At 42.0% G+C, this 18,748-nt stretch overlaps 1 protein-coding gene across 2 annotated transcripts; it reads right to left on the minus strand.

The window, feature by feature from the left end:
• Positions 1-316: 316 nt before the first annotated feature.
• Positions 317-12,054, minus strand: NFKBIZ (NFKB inhibitor zeta). Of its 2 annotated transcripts, XM_012812738.2 has the most exons (12): positions 11,680-12,054; positions 9,426-9,565; positions 8,610-8,640; positions 8,388-8,488; positions 7,508-8,283; positions 6,438-6,543; positions 5,909-6,055; positions 5,647-5,710; positions 5,206-5,375; positions 4,215-4,325; positions 3,914-4,081; positions 317-1,689 (listed from the first exon to the last, which is right to left on the minus strand). In XM_012812738.2, the coding sequence occupies exons 1-12, from the start codon at positions 11,969-11,971 to the stop codon at positions 1,636-1,638; spliced, it is 2,160 nt and encodes a 719-aa protein (XP_012668192.1). In that variant the 5' UTR covers positions 11,972-12,054; the 3' UTR covers positions 317-1,635. The 2 variants fall into 2 exon arrangements, with proteins under 2 accessions (XP_012668192.1, XP_012668191.1); XM_012812737.2 differs by lacking the exon at positions 317-1,689 and having other exon boundaries at positions 3,039-4,081.
• Between the last annotated feature and the right edge of the window lie 6,694 nt (positions 12,055-18,748).

The raw sequence follows: 18,748 nt of genomic DNA on the forward strand, positions 1-18,748 counted from the left end.
CCCTCCCTCCCCCCCCCAACTGTTTTTCTATTTTTACTGCCTCCACTTAGGAATTTTTTACATATAAACTTCTGAGTGATTGATTGACATTATGAAACTTCTGTGATGTTTTCAGAACCTAACAAACCTCTACTAGTGAACTTGGCAAACAGACTTTGATGTTAAATCTTGTGTACCTTTGTGAAACATACTCTCCAAATACTCCAAATTAAAATATATTAATTAACTTAAAAGTATTTGAAGTAGATATTAATAGCACTTTTCCACCTATGGAAATATAAATAAGGCACTAGGAAAAATAATACACATCCTGAAGTCATTATTAGTGAATTAATGTTTATTTAAAACCACGCATGAGTGTTTCCAGTGTGAATGGACATGTTTGCATCACAACATATTTACAGATACCAAGTGACTATCAGTAATTTGTCCACAAGACATACTGGGTCAAACAATGTGATCAGTCCAAAAGACATCTTTTTAAAAAGAATTTAAGTACTGAGCCACAAAGATGGTAAGTTATAGTCAGTTGCTTGAGAGACTTATCATTTTTTTTTAAAGTTTGTATGAGTCAAATTTATTATGAAAAATTAGTGTGTAATCAAAGCCAACTATGTTCCTCAGACATGCCACAGGTAAGCAAAATAATGTTAATAGAATTAATGTTACTAAAAAATAAAACATTTTTTTTCTGAACAGTAATATAAAAGATCATGGCATATTATCATCATTTGACAATATAAAAGAGGAAGACATGTTTTAATATCAACTTTTTGCTGTTTTTACAAAGGTAAAAAACAAAAATTTCATAAATTCTAAGGTAGAACTCTAAAAGAGAACAAGGTGTTGTCTTCAAGAGCATGCAATTCCCTACAAATAATGCATCTCATTTCAATGCATGAGAAAAGGCACATTTACAATTCAAAATGGCTCTTTCAGCCACTAAGGGAACAATTCATCATCTATTTTATCTACAAAGTCTTTAACTGAATGATTATGCAGTAACAGTTCCTTTGAAAATTTTTTACAATAGTGACAATTCACTTGTTCTTTCAAATACAACCATGTTAATGGCCAAATATGTACAATATTTTTAAAGACAAAAAATAACACTTATATACAGTTTGCAAAGATCAAATTTTAACCATGGACACCTTTCTTCTAGTCCAATGACTAGAAACTTTCCAACACCAATAACCACCAAGTACCACATCAGACCAAATAAAGCCTCAACACTTTTTGCCTTTCAAATACTTTCATTTCTCTTAAGGAAATGTTTACAATTCACCTACTTTGAACATGGCAGTAGCTACACAACAGCAATGACTGGTGCCACAAATCAGTCTTTTCCTATCTAACAGTTACTGTTACTTGAAGGCAATTTTATCATTCAGATCAAATTCAGATGTCTAGATCCCAGATACCTGGGTATGAAATATGCAAATCTGCCAAGAGAAATTAGATATTTTTCTTCTTTTCTTTTAATATAACCCACTATATAATAGTGAACTAAATAGGTTTGTTTCATAGAAACAACTTACATTTGCCAATACAGAGCAAATGGTCTATGTACAGATAACATCAGGACTGCCTAACTGACAGTGAGTGTTGCTCACAAGGCTCCAGGTTAAGGAGCTAATACGGTGGAGCTCTCTGCTGAATGGACTTTCCCTTCAGGATTCTTCGGATCTGGAAGAGAAGTAAATAGGATTTGTCAGGTTTCTTTTTTATGATCAAAAGGGTGTATTTTCTTCAGAGTTTCTTTCATTCCTTTCTTATCTATTACACACTACTCCTATTAACTTGTATTTGTATGAAGAAATATGCATGATATTTGTCAAGATTTTAAAGTGACTTTAAAAAAATACTAAACGTTTAAAACTATTTGACATCTCCTCTAATCATCTTTGGGTACAAGAAAGTAACACATCTCCATTAAAAATTACACATCTCCAAAAAAAAAAGTTGAAAGTCTCCAAAAACTGACAGAAGACCTATATTCCTTGCCTAATCTTTACTCCTGCTATTTATGAGAACACTTACTAAAAGGCAGCGATTATGGTTTGTATTCTCACTGAATCTTGAGATCAGTGTCAACAAGAACACAAAACCCATTTTATACACACATAAGCAAATCCTTAATGTCCTTCAAGTCATGACAGCTGTCTTGGTATCCAAGTGTTAATGCATCTATGCAGAACGTCATGGATTACGGAACAGATCCCAGGGCTTGTGACTGATTTTATGCCACAGTCTGATAAATGATATTATCTGTCTCTCAGCTCACAGCAGATTAGACGCAACAATTTAGAAGAAAAGTTGGGATAGGGTAGTGGTTCTCAACCTTCCTAACGCTGCGGCCCTTTAATACAGTTTCTATGGGTCACAACCCAAAGGTTGAGAACCGCTGGGACAGAGGATACAAGTATTAGCTGCTGTAAGGAAACACAACAACCAGAGTCTGATGACAAAAGCAAAGGAAAAGACCCTCTCCCCACAAAAAACACACAGGTACAAAATACAAAAGCAAAAAGGACAGTAATCTGAGAACATTTAGTGAAGAGTCCAATGGCCCTCCATACCTCAGTAACCCCTAAGAGCATCATTATATAACTGCATACCACAGACTGTGAAGCCAGCATTCGGCCAAGAATGATGGTTCCTGTGCTTGGAACCTCTCTGAATATCATTTTTTTCAGTTTAACCTTTATACCACAAAGCTGTTATACTATTAAGTGATATAATATAGAAGAAAATTCTTTATAGGCTCACTGCCTGTAGCTCAGTGGCTAAAGCACTAGCCACGTACACCAGGGCTGGCAGGCTTGAACCCAGCCCAGGTCTGCCAAACAACAATGACAATTACAACAAAAAATTAGCCAGGCATTGTGGTGGGCACCTATAGTCCTAGCTACTTGGGAGGCTGAGGCCAGACAATTGCTTATGCCCAAGAGTTTGAGATTGCTATGAGCTGCAACACTACAGTACTCTACAGAGGGTGACATGAGACGCTGTCTCAAAAAAAAAAAAAAAAAAGAAAATTCTTTACAAACCATCAGGAGAGTCCTTCTAAATCATAAAAATCTCTATAAATAGGGGTTACTGTAACATTATGGTCATAATAATGGCTCAGAATTTTTTTAAAAAGCTATACTATAACCCATATATTTAATTTTGTGATTAGTAAAATATGTAAAGACCTACCCACAGCCAAAATCACCATCATTCCCTCTAGAAAATGATTTCCATCAAAAACATTTTAATTTCTTAAAAGAGTAAGTTCTTATTAACTAGAAAAGTTCTCTTGTGAAACTATTTAATTCTCAGTGATAATATATAACCATATTAATGAGTAAAGCATAATTCTATTTAACATATAGAGCATCTCTGGATTCCAAATTACATAAATAACTTTTCCATTTCTTGTTCAGTGTCACTTAGTAGATAGAAATAATTGTAACAGTCAGTGTTCACTGAGCACTTAACTATGTGCCTGGGACTAACCTGAACACTTTGCACATAGGAACCCATTTAATATCTACAATATTTGGAGGCTCAGACCTTATAAAACCATGGCTCTCCTTCCTTGGTAACTACAGGAACCCTGGTACTTCCTCCTTCATCACCTTCCAAACTTCAAACCATTCTAACTTACTCTAAACCCAAGTTTGTGTCATGGAAGAGAAGATTACCTGAACACTGACCATTTGGGGTCCATAGGTAAACCCTCAAATTTCTTATATTTCCTTGGGCAACAACGTGATTAGCTACAAAGTGCTATGATGACTAGTGTGAGACCCAGACACCAAGGGACCCCCCCCAAAAGAGCACCAGCAGCCTTCATCCTGCATGACCGCCTCTGCCTCAGAACAGAGAGCCTACAAGTACTTTCTCTGCCTCCCGTGACCCTCACCTGTTCTCCCACAGGGCCATCAGGAACCAAATGCACTGGCTGCTCGTTCTCCAAGTTCCGAGTACTTGGGTCTGCTCCCTTCCTCATCAACAGGCGGACTGCGTCCAACTGCGTCACCCGGTACTGCAGGCTGGCAGCAACATGGAGGGCAGTGTTCCCATTGTACGCCTGAAGACACAGGAATGAAATGCACATTAGGAAGGGGGAACGTCCATGAAAGCAGCTCAAAAAACAAACAAAAAAAAAACCTGAAGGAGGTATAAAAAAGGTCATTCCAACTATCAAAGCTTTTGAAAAGTACCTTTGCATTCACGAAAGACAGGCAACTGGGGAGCTCCAAAAAGAGACGAATGAGTTCCAGATTTGCTTCTTCAGCTGCCAAATGCAGGGCTGTGCGGCCACTTTTACGATCCTTGTCAAAGGCAAGAGGAAAGAAAAAGAACAATCTAGATACCATGCCTTGGAATGTACTTTTCACCCAGTCTCTCAAATGCCTCACTCAGCCTTAGAGACTCACTTTGAATGCTCCCTTCTCCACAAAGCCTTCCCTGGTTCTAAGCTAACTGGAATCTTTTATTCCTTAATTTCTTATTAATTTGCCTACCCACCTCTTATCACAGTCTACCCTTGTATATAGAGTGGCTATAAAATGTAAGACTATTTATTTCTATTGTGCATTGTATCATATCAATAAATTGTTTATTACATATTTGCCTGAGTTTCCAGGCTTGATGGTCACACTGTGGAGTTAAATTTAGCTGTATCTGTAACTTCTTCTATTAGACAGTTAGACTTCCAAGGACCCAAAAGGTTTATGACTTAGATTTTTTCCTCCCAAAGCACCAAACCCAGGGCCTTGCATATAGGAGTTACTCAATCAAACCTAAATTTCAAAAGAATAAAATGTTTTCTAGTTTAAAAAACAGAAGATTGAGTCCAGATCCTACAATGAAGAAACCCTTACAAAATGCACGTTAATTCTCAAATGTATGAAAATAAAAGCCAAAATGATAACATCAATTTCAAGTATTTTCCTTTCATTTCCAACTAACTTATTTCACAGCTAAGTGATCTTTTAGATAATAACCCACAGACTAAAAGTAAATGAGGAAAACCAATGAAATGACTGTCTAAAATCTAAGCTTCTTATATCCATTCTTATATTTCTTCTTATACTCATTCTGTTAACTTTAAAAAAAGGAAGAAAAAACGTTGTTAATCTATACATGGGAAGTCTTCTGCTATAACCTTTTTCTCTCCTACCCTATCTCAAACCCTTTCTGTGAATTTACCTTTGCTTCCACTGCTGCTCCCATTTGAATCAGACACTTAATGGTATCAACGAGACTCTTATTCTTCAGTAAAAGCTCCTGAACTTCCGGTGAATGAGGCTGTTGATTTCTCTGGAGTTCATGCACCACAGCATTGTGGGCTATAACTGCACAATGAAGGGGCGTCAGGCCTAGAAGAAAGGTTTAATAACACAGTAGTCAAGCATTCCATTCAGTCTTTCAGCCCCTCTATAATTACAAACCCTTGAAGATGGCCTCTAACTCTACCTACAAACGGGCTCCACAACAAGGCAATCTGAACATTCCCTCCACTGGCTCTCAGTGCTCACTGTATCTACAGAACAGTTTAGCTTCCTTCTTAGTATGATACTTAATACCCTCAGATCTGACAGGCCCCACTCCCTACATAGTTCTTTATCTAACGACGTTTCAGCTGCTTACCATCATAGTTAGTTGCCTCAAGATCCACAAACTGATTGCTCCTCATTGCTCCCTTCTGAATTGCCTGCAAAATTTTAAAACAGACATCTGTTAGCAAAACACAAGCTATATGCATACTTATCTATTAGAATCCCCAGAAATAAGTAAGTTAATGCACAATAGATAATGACAATAGCATTGGAGACCATCCTACATCTAACATCTGATACCTAAGCCCTATCTCTTTGGCCCTGTGACGGAGGCCTGGTTTGCCGCCTCTCACCTGAAGCACCTGGGAGTGGCCCTTCTCAGCACAGACGTGCAGAGGTGTCCTTCCCCAGCAGTCCGTGGTGTTCACCTGGGCCCCGAGGTTCACCAGATCCTGCACAATGAGATGCTGATTGGCAGCCACTGCCACCTGAAAGGCACTCTGTGGACACACACAGGGAAAAAAATATTTTTTTAACCATTTAACCTTATCATAACAAAGAATATGAAACTAAACTATGAGTGAGGAAAAAACCCACACACAGAAAGTAAATCCTATTATAATAATAAGCAATCACATACTGTAAAGACAAGGAAACTAGAGTAAGCTCAGGGTGCGGCTTTATTGTACTCAGTCTTTGGTCAAATAACTACAAAGTTAAGATTAAAAACTTCAAGGTTGATGGTGGCAAAAAGTCAATATCTCGAAGTTAATATTAACTAAACTCTCTTGATCTTGAGGTCTGAGATGATCTACTGGTCACCATTCACTTCACCATGACCCCATCTTTGCCATTTCGGACAGACTCTGTCCAGATCCTCACCTGTCCATTGTGCTCTTTGATATCCAGCATGTGAAGAGCATTCATCTTTCTTGCAAGAACATAGGAAAGTGCCCTTCTCCCTTGGGCAACAGCAATGTGAAGGAACCTGGGGAACAAGGCAAGGAAAAGAGGTAAATTATTTCTGATTTCACTAAGTTCATGTTTTAAAAAATATTCTTCCTTCAGCCCCTTTTCACAAATGAAACATTACAGAGCATTTGTAATTTGTCGTTTCTCCTAGATGATACATTCTAGCTGCAAAAGAGCTGAGTTAGGCCGCCAGACATCAGAAGAAAAATAAGAACGTCAAGCACCATATTGATCACTTTTTTTTTTTTTTTGAGACAGAGTCTCACTTTGTTGCCCTAGATAGAGTGCCATGGCATCACAGCTCACAGCAACCTCAAGCTCCCAGGCTTAAGCGATTCTTTTGCCCCAGCCTCCCAAGTAGCTGGGACTACAGGGGCCTGCCACAACACCTGGCTATTTTTTGGTTGTAGTTGTCATTGTTGTTTGGCAGGCCCAGGCTGGATTTGAATCCACTAGCCCTGGTGCATGCAGCTGGTGTCCCAGCCGCTGAGCTACAGGTACCCATATTGATCACTTTAAATCTATTATTTTTAATCCTCATAAAAATCTTATGAGGGAAGTATTATCATTTTACATGTCAAGAAATTGAGGCATATAGAAGTTAAATAATTTGCCCAAGACCATGGAGATTTCAGGACAGATTCGGATCAATCTACAAATCAACTCACAGCTTATGCCTAATCACGGCATAATCATTTCTGCTCTATAGATACAGTCTATGTTGGTCTTCTAAACTCAACATATTCAAGAAGACACATATATTTTTATTAATTTAGAAAGGTAATTTGCAATTGAAAAAACAAACTATCTTGAAATACAAACTATCACTGAGTGGCAATTTCCACCTACACCAGTCACCTTGGTTGGCCAACCACTAAATAAGGAATAACTTGGTATACTCTAGAAAAATTCCATGCCCACTAGGCCCAACAAGTGTGGCTTATCTAAAAATAGCATATATGAGACAGAAGTATACTCACGTGTCACCATCTGCATCCTTTGAAAGAAACTGGTCTTGGGAAATATTTGCCAATTTGCTTTCTTCCTGTTCTACTTGCCACTGAAAAAACGATTTCCCTAACTGTGTGGTGTTCATTGTACTTCCGATGATGTTTTGGAAGGGCAGCGAAGTATTTAAAGAGGTGGAGGCCATATCGTGGCCCCCTATGGACTCACAGGCGCTGCTGGGCATCATGCTGAAGCTCTGTAGGTGAGCATTGTTTTGTTGCTGAACGCTGGAGGAAGTCTGGATGGGATTAGTAATATTCTCAGATTGCCCATGACTACTTAGAAGGGAAGAAAAACTTTGGTTTGGGCAGAACTGTGGTGTCTGACCATCAAAGAAGATTGGTTCATAGTTGGGGGACTGGGACGCTCTGGAATAAGGACTGTACTCCAGAGTGGGGTCGTGGGAGTAATGCTGCTGCGGCTCTACATTCTGGCTCTGTGGAGAATACTGGTACACAGAAGCCTGGTCCATCACTTGTGGGGAGCCACTGACTTGAAATGGCTGATATTTCTGAGGTGGAGAGAAGACCTGCCCTCCGTGGAAGTCCTGACACTGCTCTCGGGGGGAGCTCTGAGAGAACCCCCCAGGGCTCATCCAGCTAACTTGGACTGTGTTCAGGGAAACTGGGCTGCATTCATTCTTAATGTTCATAATGTTCTGAAGCAGATTGGCACTGCTGTCCTGTTTGGGTTCATTGTGAAGAACATCTTCCATGCTCTCCCCAGGCGTTGGTGTTTGAGGTGGTGTCTAGAAATAAAGAAAAAGCAATTTGCACACTCAATTCCTTCTAAAATTATTACAGGAATAATAATTTTCAAAGGGTATTCAGAGGAAAATAGTGAGATATTTACCAAAAATTGGGTTTGCAGAGTTGGCCTCTTGCAAGCTGGTCCATCAGGCAATGAATCCGGCCCTTTCCTTTTCCCACCGTATGATACTGTGTTCTTTAATTCTGTACCCAAGAAAGACATGTGGAATCTGTGATAATTTTACCTTATAAATTTTACCCACAATCACACTAAATTATTTTACTCTAAAGCCCCCAGAAACATATGAATAGAAGTAACTCTTACCTGTGAACTGCTCTATGTTCACACCTTGTGCCTAAGAGGGAAAAAGTTTTCCATTTAGTATATACAAAAAATAGTTTTCTGTTTCATACAATCATTAAATAGACTTATGTCTACCACCTTTTATAGCTCACACACAAATCTCTCTTGGTTATTCTATCAACATTTGTTTTCTGTCTCAATTTTCATTTTATCTTGCAACTTCCCTATTTTCACTTTCAACTTAACCCAGTTCAGCCCAGGTCAATATAAAGTTAATAAAGCCATTTGACTTTTCTTTTTCTAGTCAAAATGTGCCATTTCATTTTGTTTGTTTGTTTTTGTGAGGCAGAGTCGTAGCTCACAGCAAGCTCAAACTATTGGGCTCAAGCAGTCCTCTTGCCTCAGCCTCCCACATAGCTGGGACGATAGGTGCCCACCATAACACCCAGCTATTTTTAGAGACAGGGTCTTGCTCTTGGTCAGGCTGGTCTTAAACTTGTGAGCTCTGGCGATCCGCCTGCCTTGGCCTCCCCGAGTGCTAGGATTACAGGTGTGAGCCACCGCACCCGGCCCAAAATGTGCCATTTCTAATGAACCATATTTATTTTCTTGCCCCTAACTTCCTTCCACTTATTCAAGTTTCTCTCACACCCCTACTAGGTGCCTGGCACTGTGCTAAGTAACAGGAATACTGCAGACAACAAGACCAACATGGTTTCTGTCCTATGGACTTTGTCATCTATGAAAAACTACAAGTGACTTACTAAACCTAGGGCAACAGATCCTAACAGACTAACCTATTCCCCCACCCCAGTCAAAACAAAAAATAGATGCCACCTTAAAATCATCCACAGCTTGGCCAGAAGCCTTCTGTTTATGACTTCGGATGTGCAACAGGAGTTCCTTCACTGAGTTTTTCACGCGAACACCTTGAAAGGGTCCTTTCTGCTGCCTGCCAACCCCCATATGGGGCTCAACTGTTCAAAAGAAAACAAAATACATCCTCAGTTAAATCTCTTCACAAAAGTCTTAATCATGCCAAAAGTAAAAAATGTCTAACGTATAAAGTCCCCAAGCAAAAGATGGCAAAGCCTTTCCAGCTCACTCTGGCCAATGGCCCTGTGTCCCCCCAGCTCTACAAAAGGGTTCTATGTTGCCTGTAACTTTCATAAAAATGTGGTCGGAGATCCCCAGAGCCAATAGATAAACACAGATTAAGCCCCTCTGTCTCTCAGCCCTACCCACCCATGAGACAGGATCACCAATTTGCCACCTAAATCTCACAGATCTAAATTTTCTTGACTTTGGAAAAACTTTGGAGAATCAGGTGATAAATGATGCATTTTTAGCTTTTTAAACCAAAGGCTTTATGTTCACATAGACATTTTAAAGTCTATTACTTCCACTCACCTAGGGAGGCACAAAGCAACTTCCTCCAAAGATCTCAACTTACCAAAACCTAACAGTTAACATCTTCAGTTTACTTACTATTATTTCCCCCAATTCAACTGTGCCAAGAAAGCTGCTTAAATTCACTGAACTTAATTAAATACATTTCCACACACGCACACAGGATTTCCTCTCACTGGCTGTTTTTGGAATTGCTTACACAGGCCTTCTAAGTAAAAAGGAAATGTACTCGTTTCACATTTAAACTTAAAAGTACACTTTAAAACGTAGTATATAAAAACAGTATTCTGCTTCTGACCACTACCGTGCCATTAGCCTCTTGGAATCTGAGTTGAACAAAAAGTCAGGAAATTAATAACTTGGCCACTCCATCAAGTGTAGAAAAAAAGTAAGAAGATGGGACAAGAAACTGCATAATTTGAACAAATACATGTAATAAATACGCGACACAAAAGGCTCAATTATGGGGTGAATAAAACAATTTCTTAAGTTAAGAAATTTCGACAAATACCAGAATTGCCAAATCTAACACAGCACTTCCCTGGAATGAGAGCGGATAACAATTCAACATCACAAAGAAAAACGCAGTTTCAGAAATCCCCTATGGCTCTGCGGTAAACCAGAGAACTCGCAAACCAGTTTCAGTCAGATGACAGCCAAATGCCAGAGAAGCCCTAAAAATACATACATATTTTGAATTTGTTACACTCTCAACACAGTGGATTAAATCACTTTTTAAAATTTTTAAATGACTTAAAATGAAAATGAAAAATCACTCTTAAAACACAAGACAACCGAAACAGCAGTGGCTGATCGTGGGGAACACCGGAAGGAGACGTGCTTTAAAATCATGCCATTTAGACAGGCCAACATTAGAGATTAGGCGTTCTTTCCTCTACCCACAAGGGCATCCTGTTTTCCACCAAATTATGCAACTCGGTTCATTAAAAAAAAATGAAACCAACCAATTCACAACCGAAGAAGGCAAACATGATGCTTTTCTTTGCTAGATAATGACTTCTCCATCCATTCTAAAGCACACAGAACAAAAGATCAAGAAATCCTGAAACTCACCAGGATCCAAACCTAAGAACATGAACTGGTTTTCAGTCCAGCTTTACCTTACATCTAGTTAAGAGAATTTTCTTTAATGAGAAAATCCTTTTACGTAAAATTTTCACAAATACTTAGGAAGACCTAAGTCATGACCTCAAACACAGTTTCCAAACTTTTATGCTCTGCTACGTTTTTCACTAATCGCCACAAGAAGAAAATTACACCCACATCAGACCCCAAATCTCCTCATTGTATCTTAATTATAACTCGATAAAGCTGCGTTTTTAGAAAAGAAAGGGGAGGCGGAGAGAGATGTCTGACTTCACTCATCCCGGGCTCCCCAGTCAACGCTCTGCTGGGATGGTGTTTCAGAGGCGCAGAGCCAGCTGGATGGAGCCGGGATTTCACAGCCTGTCGAGGGCATCTGGTTGTGTCAGGCGCCCGGCCCAGGGCAAGGCATTCAGTAGTTGCTCAGTAAATGATACCTAATGTGTTTATTCCTGCCGCTAAGGAGGGCACAGGGGCCGCCTCGCCTCTGGCCGAGGCTCTTCCCAGTCGGGAGCCCTGTCCCTACTCTCCGGGCGTGCGAGCCCGGAGTGGGCGGCGGTGCGGGGCCTGTGGCTACCTTGCTGGCGCTCGGCGCGGGCACCGCCTCTGGGCCGGGACTCGACGGCCCCGCAGGAGGACACGGACGAGGCGGAGAAGTCGGAGGAGTCAGAGCCGGAGCCCGGGGAGCCCGGCGCGGAGGGACCCGACGACGAGCAGCTGGCGTCGCAGGCGCCCGGGGCGGCGGCGGGCGGCGACGCGCCGTAGAAATAGGCCAGGTTGAGCGGGCTGGTCATGAGGCCGCAGTCGCCGGTCGCGTCCAGCAGCCCGTCTCCGCCGCAGCTGTCGTCCAGCAGCTTGTCCACGATCATGCTCCCGGGCTCGGTGACCCCCAGACACCAGCGGCCCTGGCTTGCTGCACGCGGCTGCCTCCCACTGTGGCCCTGGCGTGCTGGGGACGTAGTGACGGGCGCGGCCGGGCCGCCCCGGTATTTAGCCAGCCTCCCCGCCACCCCCGCGCCGGGCCTCGCCATTGGCGGTGCCCGGGCCGCCTCCCGACCCCTCCTCCGGATGCGCCCGGTTTCCAGTAAATTGTCCAGGATGAAGCAATGCGCCCTCCGCCCGCGCCCCGCCCGCCCGGCTCCGCCCAGACCGACCGGTTGTTTTCCTGCCCTGCGCCTGGAAACCCCGACCGAGCCTGGCCGCCAGCGTCCGGCTTCCCGGACCTGACCTTCGCCGCGGCTGCCCGCCAAGGGACGCCCGGGCCAGGCCAGCCCTCGACGAGCCGCGGCGGGGCCCGGGCGCCGCGACCAGGGCGCTCGGCGCGGGGGCGTGGGCCGCGGGGGACGGGCGGCGCGGACCGGTCGGCCGGGTTCCCGGGAGTGGGGAGTCCTGGCGGGTGCGCGCCCCGCACCCGCGTCCTGCCCCGGCGCGGCGAGCTGGAAAAGCCGGAGTTGAGGCGTCTCGGGAAGGTTCCTAAGGGCCGGTGTCCTCAAGTGCCTCAGAGCAGGCTGCCTCCTTAAAACTTGGGAAGTGTTTGCCAGCGCACTTTTTGGCAAGTCCCAAGTTGAAAAAGATGCCGAGGCATTTTTGTGCCTTCAGTTATCTTCTGGGCCACAACTGATCATTTTTTTAGGCTCAGCCCTGGGATAAAAAGTAATGCCAATCTTTCTAAAAGCAGAGTATGAATGTCTTAACCAATAACTAAGAAAATGACAGGAAGGTTATGTTAACCAGTTTGATGAGAGTATTTCAAAATGTACATGAAAACAGCACACTGTACCCCATGATTGCATTAATATACATAGTTTACTATAAGAAATAATAAATAGGCTCGGCGCCTTTGGCTCAAAAGGGTAAGGCGCCAGCCACATACACCTAAGGTGGCGGGTTCGAATCCCCAGCCCCGGCCTGCCAAAACAACAATGATGGCTGTAACCAAAAAATGGCCAGGCGTTGTGGCGGGCGCCTGTAGTCCCAGCTACTTGGGAGGCTGAGGCAGGAGACTCGCTTGAGCCCAGGAGTTGGAGGTTGCTGTGAGCGTGATGCCATGGCACTCTACCCATGAGGCTCCGTCTCAAAAAAAAAAAAAAAGAAAAGAAAAAAAAATAATAAATAAAGGCTCAGCGCCTGTGGTTCAGGTGGCTAAGGCGCCAGCCACATACACCTAAGTTGGCAGGTTCGAATCCAGCCCGGACCCGCCAAACAACAACGATGGCTGCAACCAAAAAATAGCTGAGCGTTGTGGCAGGCGCCTGTGGTCCCAGCTACTTGGGAGGCAGGAGACTCGCTTGAGCCCAGGAGTTGGAGGTTGCTGTGAGCTGTGAAGCCATAGCACTCTACCCAGGGGGATAGCTTGAGGCTCTGTCTCAAAAAAAAAAAAAAAAAAAAAAAAATAATAAATAAATAAATAAATAAATAAAAAAGTAATGCCTACAATTCTGTGTCCTTCAGTACTTTTCTAGTCTTTTTCTAAGCCATCTTAGCAAAATATACACACATGATGTGTCTGCATTATTCACACACACACATATGTGTAATGCTCATTCTGCATTACTTTACACTGTGTCTGATAGACACCGGAATTTTGACCTTTCCTAACTTGAATACTTTTTCCCAATAGATTTCCAAACTATTTATTGAAGTCCAACTAGCCAAAAAATTTTAAGAAGGAAACGATGAATTACATTAAGGCTGTCCTTTCAACTGCGTACTTTATAACTTATAGAAAGGATAAGTGATGAGGGCGCCTGTGGCTCAGTGGGTAGGGCACCGGCCCCAAACACCGAGAGTAGCAGGTTCGAACCAGCTCCGGCCAAAATGCAACAACAACAACAACAACAAAAAATAATAGCCAGGGGTTGTGGCACACATCTGTGGTCCCAGCTACTCTGGAGGCTGAGGCAAGAGAATCGCCTAAGCCCAGGAGTTGGAGGTTGCTGTGACACCACGGCACTCTACAGAGGGCGACAAAGTGAGACTCTGTCTCTATTTAAAAAAAAGAAAGAAATGATAAGTGATATGGTAAGTACACACATGCTATATTAAAAAATATGATTAAAGATCACGAGGGATACAAAGTTCAGTGCCACAGACTTAAAAGAGAAACTATGTTTGATAAGGGGAAAAGGAGGTCAGGAGGAAATGTTCGCAGGAGAGGTGACACTTGAGATAGGGCCTAAGGGATGGGTGTGATTTCAGCCCACAACATTGACAGAGAAAGGGAACAGCATGAACAAGGAATTAAGGTCATATAAGAGCTTGTAGTCCCTTTGAGGATTGTCAAAGGGAAGATGATGATATTAAGTGTAATAGGCAACTTGGCCTTCGGGGTGGAGCACCTTCAGTGGCTGAGACGCTGGAACTTAATAAACATTGAGGAAGCATGAAAGAATTTTAGGCAGGCAAAATTAACTCTGAAGCAGTCGAGAGGAGTAATACCCAGGGACCCAGAGGCCCTTAGGAACCACTGCAGCAACCAAGGAGAGAAGTAACCTGACTCTAGGACAGAGACAGTGGGAAGAGGAAAGTAAATGGGAAGAAAGCAGAGCTAGGCATCCTCACTCGGGCAGAACACACAGGTGGCAGCGAGGAGCAGTTCATGATCAGGTGAACAGGGATGCCAGCTCCAGATGATGGGAAATCAGCAGAGCAAAACATGAGGGTTTCAGGAGAGAGGAAGGGGACACAATGATCTTGGATTGTTTCTCTTTTCATAGGTAGTATAAGACCCCGGGGAAGGTAATTCCAGTAAATATAATCATGCCTTGCAAAACGGCGTTTCAGTCAAGGGCGGACCACAAGTACGATGGTGGTCCCGTAAGATTATAATACTATGAAGTAAAATAAAATCTTAAGGCTCCCCACCCCAGCCAGCGACCGACTGACTGGACCCCCTCTTGGCCAAAGGGATCCCTAAAACTGAAGTTGCTAGCCATGAGAAAGAAGGGAAATCAGACATGCCTCATGTGCCCTGCTGCTTTAGAGATGTCCTCTGTGACTCATTAACAGGCCTAAGGCTATGCAAGACCTACCTGCAGGTCCTCAACACACAACAAACCTCTTGAGTCTGGACATGCGTCCTGTAGTTTGTCTCTGATTAACAAAGCCTTATGTTAACTCAGCATTCCCTTTCACTGACTCCTGGTCTACCAGACAGAGCCTAACTCTTTTAGCCAATTGTCAGCCAAAGAATCTTTAAACCCACCTATAGCCTGTGGGCCCTCCCTTTGAGATGTCCCACCTTTTGGGGCCAAACCAATTATGCCTTCCATATGTTGATAAAACTATGATTCCTGTCTCCCTAAAACATATGAAATGAAACTGTAACACCACCACCACTGTGAGTCCACTTGCTCAGTGCTTCCTGGATGGAGCTGCAGGTCACGGTCCTCAAATTTGGTTCAGAACAAACCTCTTTAAATTATTTTATAATGTATGGCTTCCTTTTTGTCGACACTCCCATATTTTTACTTTTCTATGTTCAGTTTGTTTGTTTGTTTATTTTTTTCGGAGACAGAGTCTCACTTTATTGCCCTCAGTAGAATGCCATGACATCATAGCTCACAATAACCACAAACTCTTGGACTCAAATGATCCTCTTGCCTCAGCCTCCCTAGTAGCTGGGACTACAGGCACCTGCCACAACACCTAGCTACTTTTTTTTAGGGACAAAGTCTTGCTCTTGGTCAGGCTGGTGTCAAACTCCTGAACTCAGGCAATACACTCACCTCTGCCTCCCAAAGTGCAAGGATTACAGGCATGAGCCACTGTGCCTGGCCTTGTGTTCAGATATGTTTAGATACAAAACACACCTACCATCATGGTACAATTGCCTACACACAGGGGTGTTCAACCTGTGGCCCATGGCAGATTACTTAAGGCCTCGTTTTAGTTATCTGTGATATCCTATAGTGCAAAAATTATTCATGGTCTTTTTTTGCTTATCAGCTTTTGTTAGCGTCTGTGTCTTTAATGTGTGGTTCAAGATGCCTGATTCTTCTTCCTACATGCGGCAGAAACAAAAAGAAGGTTGAACACCTCTTGACAGCATTCACTATGAAAATATGCTCTGAAAAGGTTTGTAGCCTAGCAGCAACAAGCTACGTGTATAGAAGGCTACACCATTCAAGTTGTGTAATTAGACTCTGTGATGTTCACATAAGGACAAAATCACCTAACAACACATTTCTCAGAATGTATCCCTGAGTTAAGCAACAAGTTACTATATTTCCTTGTTTCTCACAAATGTATTTCCCTGAAACTTCCGTTGCCTCTCCCTCCCCCTAACTTTTTGGTAATTTTTATAAATATATAAAAAGGAAACAACTCCCTTGATACATCTGTGGAACATACAAAGCTCAGAAACCAAAATTGCTTAAAAAATGCTTCAGATGAAATGGTGAGAGTGATGGTTAATTTTATGTGTTAATTTCACGGAAATAAGAAATGCCCAGACAGCTGGTAAAACATTATTTTAGGGTAAGTGTTTCTGGAAGAGATTAACATTTAAATCAGCAGACTGAGTAAAAAAGATCCCTGCTCCCCAGTGTGGGTAGGCATCATCCAGGCCATTGCAGGCCAGAATAGAACAAAAAGGCAGAGACTCTTCGTCAACTGCAATCCACCTTTCCCTACATCAGCACATCTGGTTCTTGGTCCTTCACACCCCAGCCAGGACTTACACTACTAGCTCCCCTGGTTCTCAGGCCTTTGGGCCCGGACTAGCACTACACCGCCAGCTTTTCTGGTTCTCCAGCTTGCAGACGGCAGGTAGTGGGACTTGTTGGCCTCATAATAAATCCTTCATAATAAATCTCTTTTTATATGTTTATGTAAAACTTATTGGTTCTGTTTCTCTGGAGAACACTGATATATTGGAGTTTCCCAAGAAAATCAATTTGGATTTTTTTTCTCCTACCATATGTTATGGATAATAATGGGCCTAAATACCCATTCAGATAAATTCATAGACAAAAATTTTTTTACAGAATTATCTCGCCATTTTAATTAATTATCTTCCTGTTTTACTTGTTATACAAAAATTTAAACTTCACAATCATGACAACTGGAGAACTTCATATAGACCAAAATGGTCAATGAAAGACCAGTGTTTCAAACTAAACAAACCTTTCTATGCACTGCCAAAGCAATAATACTGTTTGGGAAGACTGTAACTCCTGATGCCTAGAAGGCCTCCCACACACAATCAAAAATGGTTATTAATATCACTGCAAAAAGCAAATGTAAATAAATATACTTTGCTTCATTTAAATGTTGAAATATAAACCCAATTTGGTATATTAGGCTGAGTGATGATATGTTGTCATTGCTCTACTGATAGATGGTTGAATGGTCATTCTGGGGGAGACAGCCACCACGACAGGAAGACATCGCACCATCTGGAAAAGTCAGCTGAGGCCAAGTGAGTGAGCTACTTTGAAAGAAGATTCCCCTGGGCCTACAGCAGGCTTTCAGGTAACTGCAGCACTGGCCAATGTTTTGACTATAGTCTCTTTAGATACCTCAAGCCAGAACTCCCCAAAGCCACTGATGCTTCCTGATGTATAAAAAAAGTATTTTAAGAACTGGGGCCTGGAGAATTTGTCTAAAGTCACACTGCTCCATTACAGGTAGAGAGGAGATTAAAATCTTCACCTAACTCTGGAACCTGATCTTTTACTTAAAAGAGGGACAGTCTAAGACTCATTTCCCCATGGCTCAGATGCACTGTCAACATCTAAAGATACCAAAAATGATAAATAGCATATCAGTGAGTTGTGTGATCCATGGAAGGGAGAAAGAATAAGAAATAAAAATACAATGATGCTATCTCTCTCTTTGGGCTTTATATACATATAAGGTTATATAAGGATAATAATTTACCTTATTGTGCCTAATGCATGAGAACATTTTCAAATAGTTTTATGGTGCCAGTTATGTTGTAACCATTTTGAAACCAATAATTCAGAGTTTTAAGAAAAGAAATTGAATTTTTAAATATAGATGTAATGAACGTTTGCACAACCAAAGATGACTTGGAGCAGCTTTTCTAACTTGAAAAAGCCATAACCTTACAGAGTAAGTTATTATGGTGCACTGGCTGATGAAGTGAATATCACAGGTGAGAGACCAATAAAGCCTGATAGCGTTTATTTTGCTGAATATCTTCTAGATGAAAAGTCAGTAAAAGAAATCATAGCACTGCCTCTTCCCAATGAAACAGTAACTCACTGAATTATAGATTTAACTGCGAACAATTGATTTTTGTCTGCAGAATTACATTTTTGTTTTAGAAATGGACCAATCTACAGACTGTCTGGACTTGCTGTTCTGGTTATACTCATCTGGTATCAGCACCAGCCCTCAGCGAAGATCTTTTATTTGAATGCTTAACAACAAACACAAGGAATGATGAAACATTTAAAGTATATACTAACTTTTTTGAAACTCATAATCTATCCTTGGACAATTGCTTTTATATTTGCAATGATGGTACAAAAGCAATGGTGGGTAAAACTGCTGGTGCCTTAAGAACAAATCAAGGCAGGGGCAACAGAATGAACAGGTAATCACGGTGTTCCTTACCACCACCATTCGCAGAAAGAAAACGGGAGGGGATCATTTTCATTTAAGAAGTCCTATGTGAA

The sequence above is a fragment of the Otolemur garnettii genome, unplaced genomic scaffold, assembly GCF_000181295.1.
Source record: "Otolemur garnettii isolate 467f Iridium unplaced genomic scaffold, OtoGar3 scaffold00220, whole genome shotgun sequence".
Lineage (NCBI taxonomy): Eukaryota > Metazoa > Chordata > Mammalia > Primates > Galagidae > Otolemur > Otolemur garnettii.

What these genes read in the sequence shown, in the direction of transcription:
- NFKBIZ (XM_012812737.2), bottom strand. Translation starts at nt 11,971, where the DNA reads ATGATCGTGGACAAGCTGCTGGACGACAGCTGCGGCGGAGACGGGCTG. An exon ending in GAACATAGAGCAGTTCACAG is followed by an intron (nt 8,489 to 8,609) that starts GTAAGAGTTACT and finishes TCTTGGGTACAG; the next exon opens with AATTAAAGAACACAGTATCA. An exon ending in TGTCTTTCGTGAATGCAAAG is followed by an intron (nt 4,082 to 4,214) that starts GTACTTTTCAAA and finishes CTGTGTCTTCAG; the next exon opens with GCGTACAATGGGAACACTGC.